At 33.2% G+C, this 20,825-nt stretch overlaps 1 protein-coding gene across 1 annotated transcript; it reads right to left on the bottom strand.

Moving 5' to 3' along the window:
- Nucleotides 1–11,569, bottom strand: LOC130821143 (DNA repair protein RAD5A-like). The gene is made up of 20 exons (XM_057686802.1): nt 10,702–11,569; nt 10,450–10,583; nt 10,060–10,195; nt 9,877–9,930; nt 9,659–9,799; nt 9,436–9,587; nt 9,265–9,349; nt 8,916–9,179; nt 8,676–8,822; nt 8,441–8,596; nt 7,277–7,344; nt 6,365–6,487; nt 6,183–6,282; nt 5,987–6,099; nt 5,139–5,417; nt 4,771–4,971; nt 4,011–4,104; nt 3,839–3,910; nt 2,417–2,515; nt 1–1,371 (listed from the first exon to the last, which is right to left on the bottom strand). Exons 1-20 carry the CDS (start codon nt 11,248–11,250, stop codon nt 1,249–1,251), a joined length of 3,090 nt encoding a protein of 1,029 aa, XP_057542785.1. The 5' UTR covers nt 11,251–11,569; the 3' UTR covers nt 1–1,248.
- Nucleotides 11,570–20,825: the final 9,256 nt, after the last annotated feature.

Here is a 20,825-nt window from a genome sequence, read left to right on the forward strand (position 1 = left end):
TGGGCCTACCAATGATAGAAGTGTAGAAAAAGAAGGAAAAATAGAATATCGACACACATAAGAAAAGATTAATGCTTTAATGAACTAAGCACACAAAACATAAATGGTATCTAAAACACCTTCCATCAAGTGAAAGTATATTTCAGTAAAGATTTAACAATTCACTAATGAAACAACACTCATAGTGCTTGATGTCATAGTATCAAGTTTTAAGTTATCTTCTTTAATGCAGTTTACACATGCTAAATACAATAAGACACTTAAAGCTCTCCTAAATCTATTTCTCTCTATAAATAGCCTCCCTCTCATTCTAATATTGATTTTAGGCCCTATATATAGCCTACAAAATCAAGGTCTGACTGCATGTGCTCGTTTGAGCACACGCCATCAAACGCTTCTGATGTTTGATACCGCACGCTACCTTATTCAAGGCATTCAACGCCTAGTTCAAGGCACCTAGTTGCAACTAGCTTCCTTGAAGCACCAATGTCATGTCACTCCTTCCTTCCCCATTGCATTCCCATCATCCTCATCAACATTGTATGCCTTGAAATCATCAACAAATTGATCAAAATCACCTTCAAAAATTATGAAAGAAAGAAATGAAAGGAGGGAAAGAGAAAGAGAAAGGTGAGTAACAAGATTTTCTTAAAAGTCTCTATAATAATAATTAGAGATTTATGACTAAATATGATTGAATGAACTCATTTCTTCTATTTCCTCTCCTCTATAACTCTCCCTCATTTATTACCCAATTAAAGAAAAATGCATCCTTCTATTTTCTTTCTTTCTATCCAAACAAACTAAAAATATTTTACTAGTAGCATTGAGTACCAATAATTAAAAATACCGGACAAACATGACCAAATTAATTCGATTTTAAGGTATATTTATATACATCATTATATCTACCAAAATTACAGATGAATATGCGCAACCTACCCACCTCATATACTTATCTTCTAAATCTCTCCATACAAATAAGCAGAGCATAAAATTGCCCCACCATTCAGAAAATTGACATCCAGCCCCTAAAGCAAGCAATCTAACTGCACAAAATTTCCTCACTTGCTGATGTTGATAAAACTGATCACTCAAATTCCTGTCTCCCCAAGAAGGATCAAGGATTGTCAAGGTTAGGGCCTTAGGAGTTGTTCAACATGATTCATCGCTTCCATGTACGATTGCCAAAAATAAATCTATTGAACATTAAACCCGTACTAAGGTGCATGATCTTAGTTATGACTTCTATGTGAAAAGCATCTTCAACTCCTCTAAGCGTGCACTACGGACTTCTTGATCTGTTAAAGCACCAGCAATCATCCTTTGTTTTCTTGCCTGCACTGCCTCCATTCTCTCCTCAACTGTACCCTGTCATGTTATATTTTTATCGTCATTCAGTATCAACCCAGAAACTGGGTGTCAAGTGACAGTTCAACTATACAGTATGATCTAAAGAGGATGTTAGAGACACATATCATTACCTAAATATCAAAGTGGCTCCCGCCTAGATAGAGTTTGAGGGGGTCAAATATACACAACATTACCCTTATAATTCTAATCAAAGAGATATATATGGCTCTATTAAGAATGGCCAAAAAAGTAAATTGAATAGTCATGATAGTACGCCATTTGTTAACTATAGGTGGTCTGCCACTTAACTACATGGAGTTGCAATCTCCAGATAAGATACTCCTGTCCAACTGAAACTGCTATACTTTATGTTTTCGTATGTCCGTTTAACTTGGCAGCATTTCGTTTTATGAAAATGTGCCCGTCACTTCCTTTAATTCATCCACACTTTTCAATCATTCTCACTCCCTTTTAATATTATCCACATAATTTTAATGTTCCCACCACTTTCTTACTTTTTCTGCCATTTGCAAGTGTAACAATTTCATGGGGACTGAAGGAATACTTTGTGGTTATTGCAGCTTCAAAGAAAGCACTCAAATTTGTTTTGCCCACGAGTAGAGCTTCATACAGCAGCCCCAATGAAGTCTACAAAACACAAATGAGGCTTGTGTAGCTTAATTTCTCCTAAACAACTTTCTAGTTCCCAGAAACCAAGACTTAATTTTGTTTTGTCCTCACTAACCAACAATCAACACTAATAAAAGACAAAAACAGTTCTAAAGAGTCTTTTCTGTGTTGGGTTAGAAAAAGTCACGTGTGAGCAGTTTTGCCTCAAACTAACAGGTTTTCTATTACACCTTTGCCATGAAATGCAAATGTATACTAAGCCATAAATGAAGATTGCAAGTACTAAAATGCTCCACTTTGACCCAGTCAACCACAATGCAAAGCCAAGATATTAGAACTCTATAGGAAATGGTAACAAATCCTAGTGAGACAAACGATATCTAGCTATAGAATTTCAATACATAAGTCCAATCAGTAAAGGAGGAAAAGTTACCTTGATGATGAATCTTTTAATTGTTACAGCCTTAGTTTGGCCAATCCGATGAATGCGCATGACTGCTTGTTCTTCTACCGCCGGATTCCACCATGGATCCTACATAAGGAACACTAACATTGAAAACGCAGAACAGATGTAACATGATTAATTGAGGTCTGAGGATAGAGATAACAACTGGCAAGGCTAGTCCAGTAGATATAAAAGTTTCAATACAGCCAGTGTCCATACTCCATACTTTTCACAAAAAATTGTAGGGCAGATGTATAGGGCCAACAGATTTTGTAGTTAATGATTGCATAACGTCCTCATGACTGAGTACTGCTCCAAGAGATGCATGAGCATAGTGCAAAAATACAGTAACAGTCGCAACTGGGCAACAGACATGGTGACGCAGGGACAGAAGTGATGTGGTTATCATAACATCAAATGTTGGCCGAAAACGCGAGATAAATGACCCAAACTGCTGGGGGTTTTACACCTTTACAAAGCGTTCTGCATTTTTGAAAACCTTATTGTTGGCGTATGCGATCAGCCTTGTTTTTGTATTAATTTAATCTCAAACGTGATAAATGATGCTTTTTTATTACTATCACAATTGAAACTAAGCTTAACTCCACCAATTATGATTTCTGTACCAACAATGCAATTACGAAAATCCACTGCAGTATCTACCAATGACCTTGACAAGAATCTAGAGTCGTACTGTCGTAAACAAACAAGGGGCTACAAGCCTACAAGTAACAATTTCAACATTTCAAAACTCAAAAAGTACTAAGCACGTTAGTTAATTCATTGTGTAAAATTCAAAAAACTTTATGCATATAACATGTCCAATAAGTTATAAGAGTCGCAGCTTATGAAACAACCATGGAAGCACATCTGGATCATCAATAGCTATATGTGTCCTTTATAAAATACAAACTCATTAGCTTCTACAGTCTTTCCTGTGTATCATATGACATTCTTGAAAGCAAATATACTAGCTAGAAACAACAATGCAAAGCCTTAATCCCAACAATATGGGGTCAACCACAAGAACCAAAAGGTCCAAACAAATGAACATGAGAGGTCATCTCTATAAAAAAGGATCTCAACAAACAACTACAAAGTTCAAAATACTACCTCCAAGAACAAAGAAATAATAGAATCATTTACCAGAAAGGCTAATATAAGCAATTTCCCAAGGTCATCAAAAGCACACTAATGTGCCATACTATTAGCAGGCAGCAACTAATGTCAACACATATTCTCAATCAAATTTGAATACCTATACATACAGCCTAAAAATAAAGTGCCACAAATGGACGTACAAGTTCTGACAAAAAAATTACTGAACCAATTTTAACATGGGAAAATAAGTCCTAATTGTATTGGGGATCTCAAAAGAAAAACACAAATAGATACAAAATCAGCACCTACCAGGACAAAAGCATTGGAAGCAGCTGTTAGGTTTATTCCCACTCCACCAGCCTTTAGCGACATGAGTAAAACCTATTTCCATGGGCAAGTTTGACATAAACATAAGCAATATTTTTATCTAGAGTGATAAAGCATCGTCAAGAAAATGCAAGGCAAAGTCGATTAAACAAACCATGACATTACTATCTTCAGAGAACTTTTTTAATACTTTCTCACGTTGCTGCTGATTCAGAGTTCCATCAAGGCGAAGAAAACATATATTACTCCTGCATAAAAAATGACCATTAAGTAAATCCTAAACACAAATTACCTTCAAATTTATTTGGATAAAAAAAAAAGCTATTGCACTCTTTCACTTGAGCTAGTACCGTCAGACTCTCAACATAACATCAGAAGCACACACAGACACAGCTTCCTAAGTCCACAAATCAAGACTACAAAGAGAATCTTCAATCCCAATAGAGTACAATCCCTAAACATTTCTCTGGGCTGTAAATTATTTGTACACTTAAAGTAACTTTCTCTAGGCTGCATTTGAAAAATTAAAAAGGAATATAGCATATTTCTATCAGCCAAAATCTGAAAAACACTTAAATTTAGCTACAAATGCACGAGCTGCACAGATATCGATGCTACAATGCAAGCAGCCTTAAAAAATTTGAAGCTCAATTCGTTTTCCACGAAATCATCAATGCCCAGCAACCAGAGGGATATAGCTCCACAGGGACATTTAAGAATGCTCTTTCCATAAATACTCTTAACAGACAGAAATGTCTTCATACATAAAAATCATTAAATAAGACAGAATAAGCCAAATTTATGGGGTACTTCTGTGTAGGCTCTTGCAAGAAATGTATGCACAAGATAAAAACAGGATCATTTATAGGAATAAGACATCCATGATAGCAAGTTTCCCAACAGCAAAAAAGTACCGCGTAAAAGGAATCTCCAACAGATCTAGAAAGGCAGTCCACTGGCTAAAGACAATGCTTTTGGATCCTGATGATTGCAGGCTTTCCAATTCAGACAACAATGTTGAAACTTTCGTAGATTCAACCCAGTTTTTCTCAACATCTATCTGAAACCTACTATCTGTAGGAGCCGTAATGAGATCTTGCTTGCTCACCAATTTCCTGAAGATAGCAAAGCTTATAAGACTCCAGAGCAATGAGAAAGTCATAACAAAATCATTTTAAAGGCCAGAAGAGCAGAAAGGCAGCATATTATCAAACTCAAAAAATTAAACATCAAGAAAGACAGCCCTGAAAATCTGATGACCAGAGATAATACTTTGTTATACCTGCAGACTGGACATAAACCAGAAGCAGCATTCCGCCAACTAGCCAAAAGGCACTCTCGGCATAAACGATGAGCACAGGGAGTCAAAACTGCATCTTCAAAGGCTTCAAGACATATTGGACACTCTCCCTGCTCTCCCTTTTTTATCTCTTCAACAACCTCCTGAATATAAGCTCTTGATGGCAAAACTTTCTCTTCACCTTCAGCAGCACCATTGCCACCTTTAAGGAAACGTTTTGCGAGCTTATCCAAATCAGCATAATCTTGAGTATCACCTCGACTGCAATCATTCAACATACATCAAAAGTCATCCACAAAAACAAAAGTAAAGAAAGTAAAGAGTGATTAAGCAACATGTTACATGAGAAAGTTGAGTATGCAACATAAAACAGAATACTTAAACAATAAAAACTCTAAAGCTTAATTGCAATTGGAAGAAGTTAAAAAAAGAAACATATTTATGACATCAGGCTTTTAACACTTTTTTCTTGAAAAGAACCATAAACACTTCTAATTATATGCCCAGGAAAAGAGGAAAGTGAAGAGACTCCAATGCTATCAAGTCGAGATACAAAATATCCTAACTCTTCAAGTGAAACTGAAACAAAAAGAGCTGATAAGCACCAACAGGGCAGCCAAATCGATGTAGGAAGCAGGAAATACAGTGAACCACCAAGAAATCTTTCTACAGGAAAAACAGACATCATAAATAATTCACGCTTCATGACTAGAAATGGATGATCACAGCATCAACATTGTTATAACAATTATTCCAATATAGAAGCAGAAAATGCAATGAATCACCAAGAACTTTAAGAAGGAAAAACATATATCATAAACAATTCGCACCTCATGACAAGAAATGGATGGTCACAGCATTGACGCAGTCGTAACAATAATTCCAATATAGAAGCATAATTATGCAAAACCCGTCCTTGCTCCACAAATTGGTCAAACTTCACCTGTATTATACATGAATATGAGATAAACCAAACTAAAGCAAAAACACATACATTACAAAAAGAAGTGAAGCTCATTAAAATACCTTAGATCTCTTGAACAAAGCCTCGTAGAAGTCCTTTTCAGCTTCAGTCAGCTCGCAATATACTACCTGGATATTGGCTGGAGGCAGAACTAAAATAGGCCTGTAATAAGAAAATGAAGGATTTAATAAAAACAGGGAAAAGGTACTACAATAATAGTTTAAACAGAGTCTAGCTTGCTCACCTTCCATCCCTATCGACAGAGTGCTTTGTTCTCCGTAACATTATTGGTCTCAGAATGGCATGGACTAGTTTCAATCCTCTTTCATCACCCTCCTCATAGGGCTTTTGAACGAGTTTATTCCACCTGTAGCAGAAATGGTTTAGATGCCTTAAAAGTCATTCCCATTAATAAACAGCAACTTGCGTACATATTAACACTGTGTTTGAATAAAAAATGTGGAAGGGTGGGGAGGGAAGATTGGTCTGTTTTTTTCAAATCTTTCCAATATTGGAAGGATTTGTTTTGTTTAAAATGTGAATAAGTTATTCCTTACAATTCCTTTCCCTCCATTTCCCTCCTTTCCCCTATTGATATAAATGAAGGAAATGTTATCCCTCCATTTACCTCTCCTTCCTTTCCCTCTATTTCCTTTTATCCAAACATAGTGTATGTCTACCAAATTTAAAATTAACAGCACTTAAAACACATGAATAATTGACAAAAACAACCGCATTCCACTTTACAGTATCACAAACAGTATTATATATGACTGCAAATTTACAAGGCTGTTTAGAAGCATAGTAGACAACACTTGAATTATTGCATTCATCCATGAAATCTGGAGAACAGATCAAAGGAATAGGAAGAAAACAGGGGTAACGAGGACATTTGAAAGGAAATTCACCAAGAAAGCCAGCTTCAAGTGTGTAAGGATTTACAATTAAATGTCACAATAAAGCAGTTAGCAACTTCAATGAATATGGATAGCATGAATGCAAAACAAAACTACAAACATGTAAACATAACTACACTTCCCATGGAGCCTTCCCAACAACAACTAAGCATTAGGTGTCCAAACTAAAGCCAAAATAGCCCATGTAAAAACCAACAAACATAAGCCAAGAGTACAGAAGAGACCAAGCAGAAGATTACCATGCCCAGTTTCCCCAAGGCTCCACCTTTAAAAACCGAAGAAGACTATATAAATCCTCAAGCCTGTTCTGAAAACCAAAGATAAAAATGTAAGCAATCCTATACAACAACATCAACAACAATGCCAATTAGCCAGAGCTTTAATCCCAAAAGATTAGAATTGCCTACCTGAACCAATATACCAGTTTGAATGGTCATAACAGAAAATAATATACACTATACAGTATACACTTGACACAACCATGTAATAATATACTATACAGCCACAATCCTATATACTTGGAAAAATAATATACTTCTCATAATTAGATCAAATTACTTCAGGTGGATGTCAATCTTTTTTGCTACAGAAAATTATACACTATACAGCCATGTATGACAGAGGAAGATTTCCTTGAAATTTGCAAGCAAAGCACCATAGGAAAACTAAGTTCTTTGTTTGTTGCTTCCTTTAAGTCAAAAGGCTGAACGTCATCATTTTATGAAGCAAGATCTTTGATACTAGCACTAAAACAACACTTTTGTCCAATATTTTCTAGTTATTCTTGGAAACATATTTGGACGGTAGAAAACTATGTCTAGCCTTTATTTTATTTTTACTGTTCAATCTCTTAACTTTTGGCTTTGGGTTGACGAAACTCAAAAGAAAATCAATCGCGGTTCTATTTTAAGAGTAAGCTAGCTTTTTCCTTTCACCTTACATTGCTTTGACACAACCACAATGCCATCAAATGGCCCTTACCTAGGCTTCCACCTACAATGAAATTGGGGGATCCGGTATGCACCACAAAGAGATTTCTAACTGAACCTTAATAGCAAACATCATTTGCAACTTCCCATAGGTTGTAAATAAGTGCACGTGATTTAACAAATTTATTTACTATAATTCATTATAATACAAAAACAAAAAGGTGTAAATCTTTAGCAGAATTGAACACTCTTTTTTATTTTTCCTCTCACACGCACTATCCACCACCAAATATTTTTATTCACTACACTACTCTTGATATTTGTGCTAAGCCAAATATGACGAGTATAAAGGGACAAAGGCAGGAGTACACATCATACATACACATCAGACATGCAAGCCTTGCACAAAAAAAATGAATAAATAAAGAAATTGGTCAAGTAACAAGCATTCAAAATGAAAGATAGAGGAATCACCTGAATTGGAGTTCCAGTGAGACACCATCTATAGTCGGCTATTAAAGCAGCAGCAGCCACAGAAATTTGGCTTTTAGTTGACTTAATTGTATGTGCCTCATCAAGCACCACTCTTAACCACCGTAGAGAATAAAGTGCTCCACAGCCTTCTGAATTCTGTGAAAGACGAAGGTTGAGCAAAACATGTTAAAGTTTAGTGGCGAGCAAAAAATTATCATAACAAACTCTATCCTACCTCATATGAAAAATCTGAAGATAGCACTCCATAGGTAGTGAGGACTACATCATGTTGAGCCAAGAGTTTAGCGTCCTTCGATCTACCTGGTCCATAATGAACATAAACAGAGAGGGACCCAGGCTGAGCATGAGTTTCTATCTCAGCCTGCCATAGAAAAAAGAGTTCATCCAGAAGCTCAGAAAATGTAAAGAGCTTTTGATTAATAAGATAGATAGATATGCTTCAATCACCACATACCTTCCACTGGCTAAGAAGTGTCATTGGACAGACAATGAGATTTCCACCATTTGCAAGACTGATCTCTTGTCTTAACAGCTTGTCGAGCTTTGCAAGCTTTTTTGGAGGATCAGGAGATGCTTCTAATGCTGAATTAAGATCCTTATTTTCACCAGAAGAAAGGTTCATTGACTGGCTACAAGGTGATCCTAGTCTCTCCAAGTTGGTAAGGAGAAGAGATATGGTCATCACTGTCTTTCCAAGCCCCATAGCATCTGCCAAAATCTTAAGGTACAAACCAGTATTAAGATAGATAATTTAAGTGATAAAGCAGATTAGTGCTTGTCCAACAATAGATTAAGAGACATACTCCTCCTCTAGCCATTTGTAGAGTACTTGGAAATTCTGTTGTTGCTTCACCCGAAAATGAATTCAAGTACACAATGAGATCCCTCCTACAAAATACAACATTCTAACTCATTCACCGAAAACTGACAACTCCTATATTTTTCCCCTTACAAAACAATCCAGCAAAACATACTTGTCAGCCAGTTTATATGCTTCCCAACATGGATGAAGGGTAGTAGCTGCCTCATCAGTGGTCTGCCCCCTCTCCAAATGGACCATGAAGTGAAGTGCCTGTTTCTGATAAGGACGAAGTTCACAGAGAAGAGTGCTTGGAGGAGCCATTTCCTGTAACATTATACTTGAAAATTCAGTGAACTATGAATACAACTAAGATTCAAAAGAGTTAAGTGTGATACCTCCAGCTTAGAGCTATCTCCAACTCCAACAATTCTATCAACATCAGCATCTGATACTTCTACCTCATCTTCAGGTTTATTTCCATTTGATGTCAAACTCTTTGTATTCTTGGCATGCACCGTTGAGGCATGCAGAAGATTCTGGTGATGCAAACTTCAAATTAAACACCTCACATCATACTACAAAGAGTTTATCAAAAAGCCGTCATTAACTGTACCTTAGATTCTAAAGGTTGTTTCCTTGTGTACAAATTATCCGGAGTGAACTCAGCCTATCATTGCAAGAAAAAGGCCAACCATTAGCATAGATCACAAGAACTAAACAGCAATTGGCATTAAAAGGTAGACACTTGAACAAAAATATGTAAATATTTAGGGACAAAACCATGCAAATATAATACCTTTCTAAATGGAGCAATCCCAAGCAACCTAAATAACGTTGGCAAGGGATGAAAAACTGATTCCTCACTGGAATTTCCAGCTGCTTTTAGCGAATTTTGATGATTCTTTTGAAACATTGAACTGTTGAGGTAGACACTGGATACAAACCAAAAAGTACACACATTTTAGATACTAAAACACATAAAATTCTTAAACCCAACACTCTTAAAGTGCTTCTTTTTTTCCAACAGAAATCATCCCCTTATAACACTCAGCATAACAATATTCATAATTAAATTCAACAACAATGTCAAAGTATTAATCCAAAAAGCTTCGGATCAGCAACATTCATAACTAGATAACCACAAAAATCATAGAGGCTTTGTTTTCAAGTTTTAATCACTACTCACCTCACGTTTAAAGCAATGGTATCCATAATACTCAAATTCTCAGGAGCATATTTACAAAATCCCTCAATTCTAATCTTCTTATCTTTCACCAAAGGTAACAAACACCTTGCCCACTCATTTGGTATTCGACCAATCTGCAAAACAAACCAAACTTATTTTCATTATTTTTGTCAAATAGGGAAAAACCAGTAATCTTTGTCGGATGAATTTATTAATTATTCATATTAATATTTAAAAATTAAGTACAGCTACCTCTCCACCGCTCTTGGTCGAGAATCTTACAATCTCAGAACAAGATCCCACTTGTTTACCTCTACCAAAAACCTTTCCTGCTGTAGAAGGTGAAGTTAACTTATTCTTCAAAGGAAATGCAAAATCTACTTCCTCACCAATCTTGATCTTCCTCCCTTTACTAGTTGACATAGCAGAAATCTCACCATATCCAACAAACAACCATTCTTCGCCCCCGATTTTCGATTGGATACTCCCATTTTCTTTCTCCTGCATACTTACTATCGCCAAATCCTTGCAATTTAATCCCCCATTTGGTTTTGAATTCTCGTTATTCTCCTCCATCATGATCAAATTAGAGGCAGGAACTTTGACCCTTTCTCTCGAATTGATTCTAGGGTTTTGCCGACTTTGTGAAATAAAATTGGGGGTATCGAGAATTATGTTAACTGCACCAGTTGCATCGTTATTCGCCATGTGAAGAGCTCTGATTATGTCCATTTGAGAGTAATCGTGTCCTACGAATGAACGAATTGTCTCTATCACGTCATCTGTGATTTTGCTGTTCATTTCGTATCCTCCGATGAAAAACCTAATTTCCTTCTCTTTTGAAAATTGTAGAAACAATTGCAGAATTATAAGGTGGTTTTAGAATTTTGGGTGCATTAGGGTTTTTGATGTGGTCGAAAAGGAAGAATTTCAATGTAAATGTGGGAATTTGGCGGGATTTATTAGGGTTTTTGAAGAAGAAAGTGAATTGAGAAAAAGGCGCCTACTGGGGAAACTAAATGCACTGTGCAAGCTTGTTAATTCCCGCCATCTCTGTCTAACGATATTGGTGGTTGTCTATCGACTTCGTTTACGGTTGATTCATCACAATTTTATTCACAAATTTTTGTTTAAGACAGTCCTATTAATAAGTCGAGTCCAATAAAAGAGTCCAAAGTATATAATCACATTGTATGTGACCAATTGTTATAAATATATGACCAATTTTTAGAAGTATCTGATTAATTTAATATATATATATATATATATGTGTGTGTTAATGTTAATGTTTATTAAATTGCTTATACATTTAAGAAATTAAACCAAATTGATCACTGTAAAGTAGTATGTGATCATTGTTAATGTACATGTGATTATTTATACATTCAAGGTATTTAACGAAAATGATCACTGCAAAGTATTATGTGTTTAGTTGTAAATTCTATGTGATTGAGTTTTAAGCAATACGTGATTGAGTTTAAAAAGTATGTGATCAATACCAAGACTTATAACAATATATATGTGATTGAGTTTAAGAAGTATGTGATTAAGTTTGAGTTTAAGAAGTATGTAATCAAATTTTATCAAGTATGTGACCAATTGTAATAAGTATGTGACCAATTTTAAGAAGTATGTGGTTGTAGTGGACTGTTTCATATGAGGCGTCCTGATATTGAGACGACCACATAAGAGACGCGTTGAAGTTTGACAACCACAAACTCTCATGAAGACATTCTCTTTCATGGGCTGGTCCTTTTTTCATAAAAAAAAAATAATTTAGTGTAAATAAAAATTGAAACTGTTAATTTTAAAAACTTTATTCTCATCATCCACGCAATATTTATGTCAGTTTTATTTTTCATTTATTAACCTCTTTCATCTTGTTTCTTCCTATACTCTCCTTTCTCAAACTTTATCTTCTCAAACTTTCTCAAAATTTAAACCATTACTTGTTGAATCAACAAGTTTGATTAATCTTTTCATCTTCTCTATTTTTCCATGTTCATAAATAAATAAGCTTCATCTATTTTCATGTTGATTCATTTTTTCCGTTTTTTATGGTGTTATTGACAGACTTACGATTATTCTTGCTATCATTTGTTTAATAATATGTATTTTAGTGTGAAAAATACATAATTTTTTTCGTGTGAATAATATGTTATTTTTTGTTACATTTATGAAAATTTATAAGAAGAAAGCAAGCTTGATAAAAGGATTATTAATCCCAATACAAGAAGACGAAGTTATGTTGTGTCAAATTGGAAACAAAACATAAGTGCTTATTTGATTTTTTGGTGTATCTTTTTTTTTTTTTTTTTTTTTTGCATGATACGTTGGTATATAGGGTTGTGGAAATATACATTAAGCATACGATAAGTTAACATTAAGTACATTGCAAGTATGTATTATGTATATTGTACGTAGGTACTAAGGGTAATGTAAGTAGACATTAAGCTAAAGATATTGTAAGTAGACATTAAGGATATTGTAAACAGGCCTTAAGAATATTGTAAGTAGACATTAAGGATAATGTAAATAGGAACTAAGGATACTGTAAGTAGGCATTAAGGATATTGTAAGTATGTATTAAGGATATTATAAGTAGGCATTAAGGATATAGTAAGTAGGCATTAAGTATGAGGAAAGTAGGCATTAAGGATGATATAAATATGCATTAAGGATAATATAAGTAGGCATTAAGAACAATGTGTAACATTCGAGAAATTAATTCAGGAATTTAAAATAAATAGTAAGAGTAAAAAATTAATAAATAAATAAATAAAATAATATTTGAGTGAAATTCGAATGAGATTGAGAATAGGTGTTTGGGCTTACAAACAAATGCAGTAAACCCTTCCATAAGTCAAGTAAGTTTTAAAAATAAATATAATTAAAAAGAGTAAAAAAAAAAAAACCCTTTCATTTACTTGCCATTCAACAAAGCTACAGCTTCTTCCCCGTTATTTTCGAAAGACCAAGGCAAGCAACTCCATGCCCTTCTTTCAAATTCGAACAAATCAAAAACACCCAAGAATTACCTTGTCATCTCGCCATTTTTGATATCTGATTAAAGAAGATTGTGATTGAAGAGTTTTGGGAAAGAATTCTAAAACTAAATGTAATTTGAATTATGATGTAAATGGTAAAATTGTTGGAATATTAAAACAAATTTGTTGGAATTATTTACTAGCATGAATTTACAAAGGTTAGAATATTGATAGGATGTTGGATATAGAAAGATCATGAAAACTGGATGTTCTTGAAATGTAAAAAGAATAAGAGTATGCTTGTTATACTCAATTTGATAGGTCGTGTGGATTAGTGTTAAATTAATGGATATAGAGATTAAAAAGTTTCGTAAGAAAATGTTGTTATTGATAAATATGAGTCAATGCGATGATAAGAACCTAATGGCGGAATCATAATTTTAGTGAGAAATTATTCTAACAGTTAAATTTGAGGAGCTTATTGTTCTTGGAGGTGTAGTAGTCTTGTGATACTTCCGATTAAACTTTAAAAAGGATTGATAGACTACTCATATCAATAAGGTGCATCTTTTTTTCATGGGAGTCCATTTGCTAAGAACTGCACAGTTAAGCGTGCTTAATGGGGAGTAATCTTAGGATGTGTGAATAATGTCAAAGTGCACTGAAAAGACTTGTGTTGGTTTCTGTGGGGCCAGTTTAGTCATCGGCTGTCCGAGGGGCCAAAGTGCATTAAGGATATTGTATATGCATTAAGCATACTGTACATAAGTATTAAACATGATGTAAGTATGTATTAAGGATTTCATAATTATGCATTAAGCATACATGTATCATCCTTTGTATGTTCATTATCTTGATTATGTGATATAAAATGCTCAAATTCCTGCATGAATTAATTCATGGTGTTTCGGTATTGTAAGTAATTGTAAATGAAAGCAATTTGGAATTATTAATTGTTTTTTATTGAGAAGAGAAGATAAAATGAATATCACATTAATTGCAACGCATATTTTCTAGGAGAATTACAATCTGTTGTGCATTGGAATATGGATAGTTTCTTTTTGAAACATGCACAACTACCTTTGACATCAAACTTTTTTTCTATTATTAAGTGTTGGAATGGACTAGGCTTGAGGACTATCCTTTATGATTAGTTGTTTTTACATGACTACACCACCTTTATATTTGATATTCTCTCTTACTTTTAATATTCAATTATTTTAATTAATTATATTAGAGTATATAATTTATTAATTTTGGTGTAAAAAGCAAACAGTCGATCTCCTGAGAGACCGTCTCTCAAGCCCGGAACATTAAATCTCAATGTCCACTTATTGTATCCTTAATGCTTACTTACATTTGGGGTGTGCAAAATGATACCGGACTAGTTGAGATCGGACCTAAACCGGACCGGACCAGTTGCATCCGGTCCGAGCTCCGAGTCTTACTTATTCATCATTCCAGGTTTCTGGTCTAAACCCGAAAAAATCCAAATTAGACCAGATGTACATAAAAGTAATTTGAAGGGTAATAATAATTATGATTTTTATGTATATACTTATTTAAAGAGCTTTATATTTTTTATTTCTAACACAAAATAATATTTCAATAAATAATATGCTAAATTATTATAAAATCTTTCATTTTTTAATTTATTTTTGGCATCAAAATTTACTTCCGGTCTAACCAGTCTAAACCCGGATCGGACCGGGAGGAAATCGAATTAGACCGGGACCGGACCGGATGAAATCGGTTCGGTCTCCGGTCTTAGCATATTCAAAATTCCGATTCAACCGGTTTCGACCGGTCCGGTCCGAGTTTGGATAGGTGAATACCCCTACTTATATTATCCTTAATGCCCACAGGAAAAAGTACTTAAAGATGCCTACTTTTAATATTCTTAATGATTAGCGAGAAACTTAACCTACTAGCCTACTTACCATATCGATCCTTAATGCCTGTTTACAATATACTCAATGCCTTACTTACAATATCTTTAATGCCCACCGAGTAAGTACTTATAATATTCTAAATGTCTAATCACAATATTTTTAATGTCTATCGAAAAATTTATTATATATTTTTCTTTTTAGGCCAATCTAATTAAAAATGTTCTCTAAAAAAAACCGTCGTTCACAAGAATTTGTGTAAAGCAAATAAGTTTAATTCATTGGAACGAAGGAGTATACTTCTCTAAATTGACTTTAATCATTTTTCATTTTGGGTATGCTAAAGAATGGTAAGGGAATATGGGGAAGAAGACAAAGTCTAACATAGACTTGGTGCAAGTTAAATTTATTGTCTTAATATGTGCTTTATAGTCTATTAGCACATAGTCCTTAAACATCACTCCACAAAATAAAACATATTCAGTTCTTTTCACTTTAGTAACCCACTAACATATTCTTTTAAATTTGATGCAAACAATTTTCATATTCACAAATTCCATGCAAGAGTTTTTCGAGAAAGAGGGTAAAATATGAACTCATGTGAGATTGTTAGAGTATATTCTCACGTTGGCTCTGATACCATATCAAGGAATCAATTTAACCAAAAGCTTAAGCTGATGGTTAAAGCCCCAGGATATGTTATATACTTTAACAGAGATAAGTGAAAATAATACTATAATTCTGTGTAACAACAACGTACAAGAGCAACAATGGCCAATAATAACAATAGTGATGATCAAGACAATAACATTAACAAAATAATGATGATTAAAACAAAAAGTAGTACAATGCAACCATGCTCAAGAAATGTCCACAATGCTCAATACTAAAATACTACAACTCAAACAAACATCAAAATAAATATAACTAACGAGCCAACAATAAAACCATAAAGTGATGATAAAATATAAATGTAGAGTTTTTAGTATAAATCATGAAATTATATATAAAAAAAGAAAAAATAGAGAAATAACTTTATATTTCTAAAATAGAGAAATAAGAGGGAGAACTGTTAAATCTAAAGTAACACTTTTAGATTGTTAAATCTAAAGTAACGCTTTTAGATCGTTAAATCTAAAGTAACGCTTTTAGATTGATAAATGTTTTGTGTGAATAAAATTTGAAGAGATTACAAGCACCACTATGAGATTATAAGTCTTTACAACCTAATACAAATTTCTAGAATTTAAAATTATAACGAATTTAATTAACTTAAAATAAATAATAACCTTAAATCGAAGATACTTTAAGACAATACTGTCTACGGAAACATGATACCAAATCGAGGCACTATCTAGTTTTCCTAAAAACGTTTATTCCACCTACTTGGTGCTTAGGCTTCAAACCTGGAATGCACTTTTGAGATATAACGTTTTGCAATTAATTATAAGCACTATATAATTAATCTTTGTGAAGTATTAGAGATTATATTGAGCAATCTTAGAAATAGAATGAGGAGAAGAGATCAAATTCCTTCACATTTAATAACTTGTAGAGAATTTAACTTGGAGAGGTTGAGAGAAATAATATTGCAATCACTTAAAATAATTAAGAAATTGCACTTATTAATTGTTGCATATCCCACGTTAGAGATATTGAATATATATATATATATATATATATATATATATATATATATATATATATATATATATATATATATATATATATATATATATATATATATAATGGTATAATTAACTAACCATGATTCCATGATTTTCTCACTTTCCTATTTTTAAGGAAATAAAATTAGCTTTTAATGGTATAATGGTAGCTTTTAATGATTGAAGCAAATTAAAAGCTCCAAGAAAATAGCAAGTTGGAATTAGTTTAGCTAAAAATTAGCTTCAACCCAATAAATGTGCCAATGACAATCCCACTAAATATTACAACCTTAATAAACTGCCGTAACTTCAAAATAAAGCTCTATTTTCTTATTCCTTTTCAACACGGGTTTTTAGGCTTTTATCTTTAATTATAAAATTAATATTTTATAATCTCCTTGGCCCTACTATTTTCATAGTATTTGCCAATAATTTTTATGGAATTAAACTTTAGTATAATTAGAACTTATAATTATATTTATAACTTCTATACCTTAATAACATCGTATACTTAAGACTTTTATATCTTTTATACTCTAAATTATTCAACAAAAGACTTCTAGTAATTTAATCAAATATAAAGAAAGAGGAAGCTTGAATCATGTTGTTAAAATTGACAAGTGGTTTTGTTGAGAAGAAATTGAGGAGAATTTAAAGAGTTTGAAAATGAAGAAAAGGGTTACTGCTCGCGTTCTAAAGTAGGAAAGAAACGTTCACATTATCAACAAGTCCATTTAATGAACCGTTGAGAATGTGAATGCTACTAGGGCCGCTCACAGTGTCAGCATATTGTTGAACAGAATTGCACAATGTGTGTAGTTTTTAGCTAGAATTAAATATTTAAAACCAATTCATTACTCAATTCTACGTGTACCGTATAGTGTATATTTATATTATAGTGACAATAAAGTTGAGAATTTGATTTAATCAAATAATAGTTTTAGCAAAAAAATCTTTTTATATTTTAATTTTATAAATTAGCTTAGTTTTAAAAGTGTTTAAGTAATGTGATAAGGAAATAAATTTAATATTATTAGCATAATTAAATAAGGGTAGATTTGAAACGAACTAATCAGTATACATAATAAACAGTCAAAATATATGAAATATTTTTAATTTAATTAAAATATAACAATTAAATTAAAACAAAAAAAATAATATACAAATAATAAATGCACGCAATTAAATTTAAAACAAAAAATAATGTGCTGAATGAACTTTCAAAATTTATTTGGGGGGTAGATTTGAAAGATGCCGACTCCCGCCATATAGAACTACTTGTTATGGTTTTTGCAACTGATTTTAGGCGTGTATTCCAAGTACATGCGTCACATAAATTACTTAAGGGCCAAGGAATACCAACTCGGACAATTCGAGGCACGTTTAGTTTTTAAATTTTGCTTTCTCCCACACTATTTTTCTTTTTTTTTTTCCTTCACCTTATTTTTACCATCGGATCCTACTCTTATGTGTGTTTTGCTTCTAATCCTAAACCCTAAATTGTTTTTATTACCTAATTGTTCCAACATGATTATGCTTTTCCTCTCCTTGAATCATCACGTCTTATTCATATAACTATAAGGAATGCATATAACTTATAAGTAGATATATCAAATTGGTTGATCAAGTCGATTTTTAGACCTGTCAAAATTAACCAAACGAAAATTTTTTCTGCAGAATCTTATTTATTTTAAAATTTTGAAAATAGTCTTTTTGTTGTGTTCGATTAAATAAATTTTCAAGTTATAATTGTAGAATATTGACGTAAACAATAGCAGACTATAACTCAAAAAAATTCACGAAAATTGGTTGGCCTATCAAAGGGTTTCTCTCAAGGATGACATTAGTCTAAAATAATGTGGTTAGGATGGATTTATAAAGATGTGGATAGGTTGAGAATGAACATCCAAAGGGATGATCGTTTATTTTAGTTTCTATGGTGAGGGCTTTTATAGGGCCACCGTGAGGGTATGCACACTTCACTTATGGTGACAAAAATAGGATGAACATTGACATAAGAAGGAGTTTCCCTTGTGTGCACTGTTTGTCCATTTCTCTCTCTATGGTCGGCCTACAATGATATTGTTTTATCTTTGGATGACGATTGATAAGATGATTTGCAGGTTACGTTGGTGTGTGAGGTTTCAAGACCTAGAACTCAACAAATTTGTTCATGATGTTTCTTTATATTGTGTTATCTATGAACTTTATTATCTTTGTTAGAGGTCTTAAGGATTCTCAAATTATAATAAAACCTTTGAAGTGTTAGGCGTTCAATTTTCCGCTGTTAAACATTTTAAAAGGGCCAAATTTGCTGACTTTCTAGATTCCATACTAGAGTTGTTCACAAGTGGCTTGGTCGCCATGCTCCACCCACCCAATTGTAAAATAAGCGAGTTTGATTAGAATTTTACAAAGGTTTAAAGTTTGGTTAGAATTTTTAAAGGGTTCAAAGTTTCGGCGGACTAAGCATGTCCATTTAAGACTAGAGAGTGAGTAATGGCACAAACAAAACTTGCGTGTAGGTGAGCTTGGACAACAATTTTAAAAACGTTAAAGTTTGGGTAGGCTAATTATTAGGGATGGCAATGGATCGGACTCGGCTCGAATTATACATACTTCGACTTTGCTCTGGATTTTAGTCGAATTTTTTTTTTCAGTCCACCTTCACTCGGAGTTGGATTATGCAAACTCCAAGTTTGCCCCGACTCGCACTCTCGGACCTCCAACGGAGTCGGATTATCATCAAACTTTATCGTTGTGATATTGTAATAATGATTCAAAGCATACGAAGTTAACAAAATATATTTTTCAAATACAATTTAAGAAAAAAATATGTACTTTGAATTCAAGTTTAACATGAGAAATATTCCTAATATTACAATTTAACAAAATTTTCTCGCATTTTGATTTGGCGTTTCTCTTAATCTGATTTGTCGTATTTTGATTGATTGATCTAAATAAAAATACCAAGTAGTTTTTCAAAATCGAAAATTACAATTAGTATGACAGAGAGCTTGAATTAGTCACGTCTAGAGTTTTAAAAGGAAACAAAATATTGGGTTAAAAGTCAAATTCAAAGTCGGATTTCCTTCAGGGTCAGAGTCGGGTCGGAGTCGGGTCGGAGTGTCGGATTTTTAATAAGGTCCAATTCCGGTCCGTCTCTAACTCGGATTCAGATCGTGAAGTCGGAGTTTGAGTCAGATAACCTTTTCCTCGGACTCGAATCGAATTATTTTCCTCGGATCGAGTTGGATTAGGGTTGGATTCGGACTGAATTGCCATCCCTACTAATCATACTCGTTTAAGACTAGCAGGACATTGATAGCACAATAAATACCAGCAAATAAGATTCTTCTTCATTTATTTTATTTGATTATTAGAAAACTATTAGAAAACTCATTTTTTTATTGTTGTAGTTTATATATGATTCTTCATTTATTTTATTTGATTCAAACTATCAGCGATCACTATAATATTTTTAAGAAGAGTTGCGTATAATGATTTTTGAATTTCTAACTATTATAGATTAATTTTTTTATAGTTGTCGAAAGAATAATTTGAAGTCTTAGATGCATAAAGTTGACAATATGTTACGGTAAATTTCAATTTCCAAATGAGTTATAGACATTAATTTCAAACTATATATAGATAAAGTAGGACATTTGCTGCTATCACTATTGCTGGGGGCCAAAACCGCATCAAATAATGGCAAAAAAACCGCAGCAAAAGAGGTATTTTCCACTAGTGATAAGTCACATATGATCGTTAAAGTATTTCATACTAAACCACAATATTCTTTTGTTTATACTTTATTAGAACGTTTGATAAGC

The sequence above is a fragment of the Amaranthus tricolor genome, chromosome 1 (genome assembly GCF_026212465.1).
Source record: "Amaranthus tricolor cultivar Red isolate AtriRed21 chromosome 1, ASM2621246v1, whole genome shotgun sequence".
Taxonomy (NCBI): domain Eukaryota; kingdom Viridiplantae; phylum Streptophyta; class Magnoliopsida; order Caryophyllales; family Amaranthaceae; genus Amaranthus; species Amaranthus tricolor.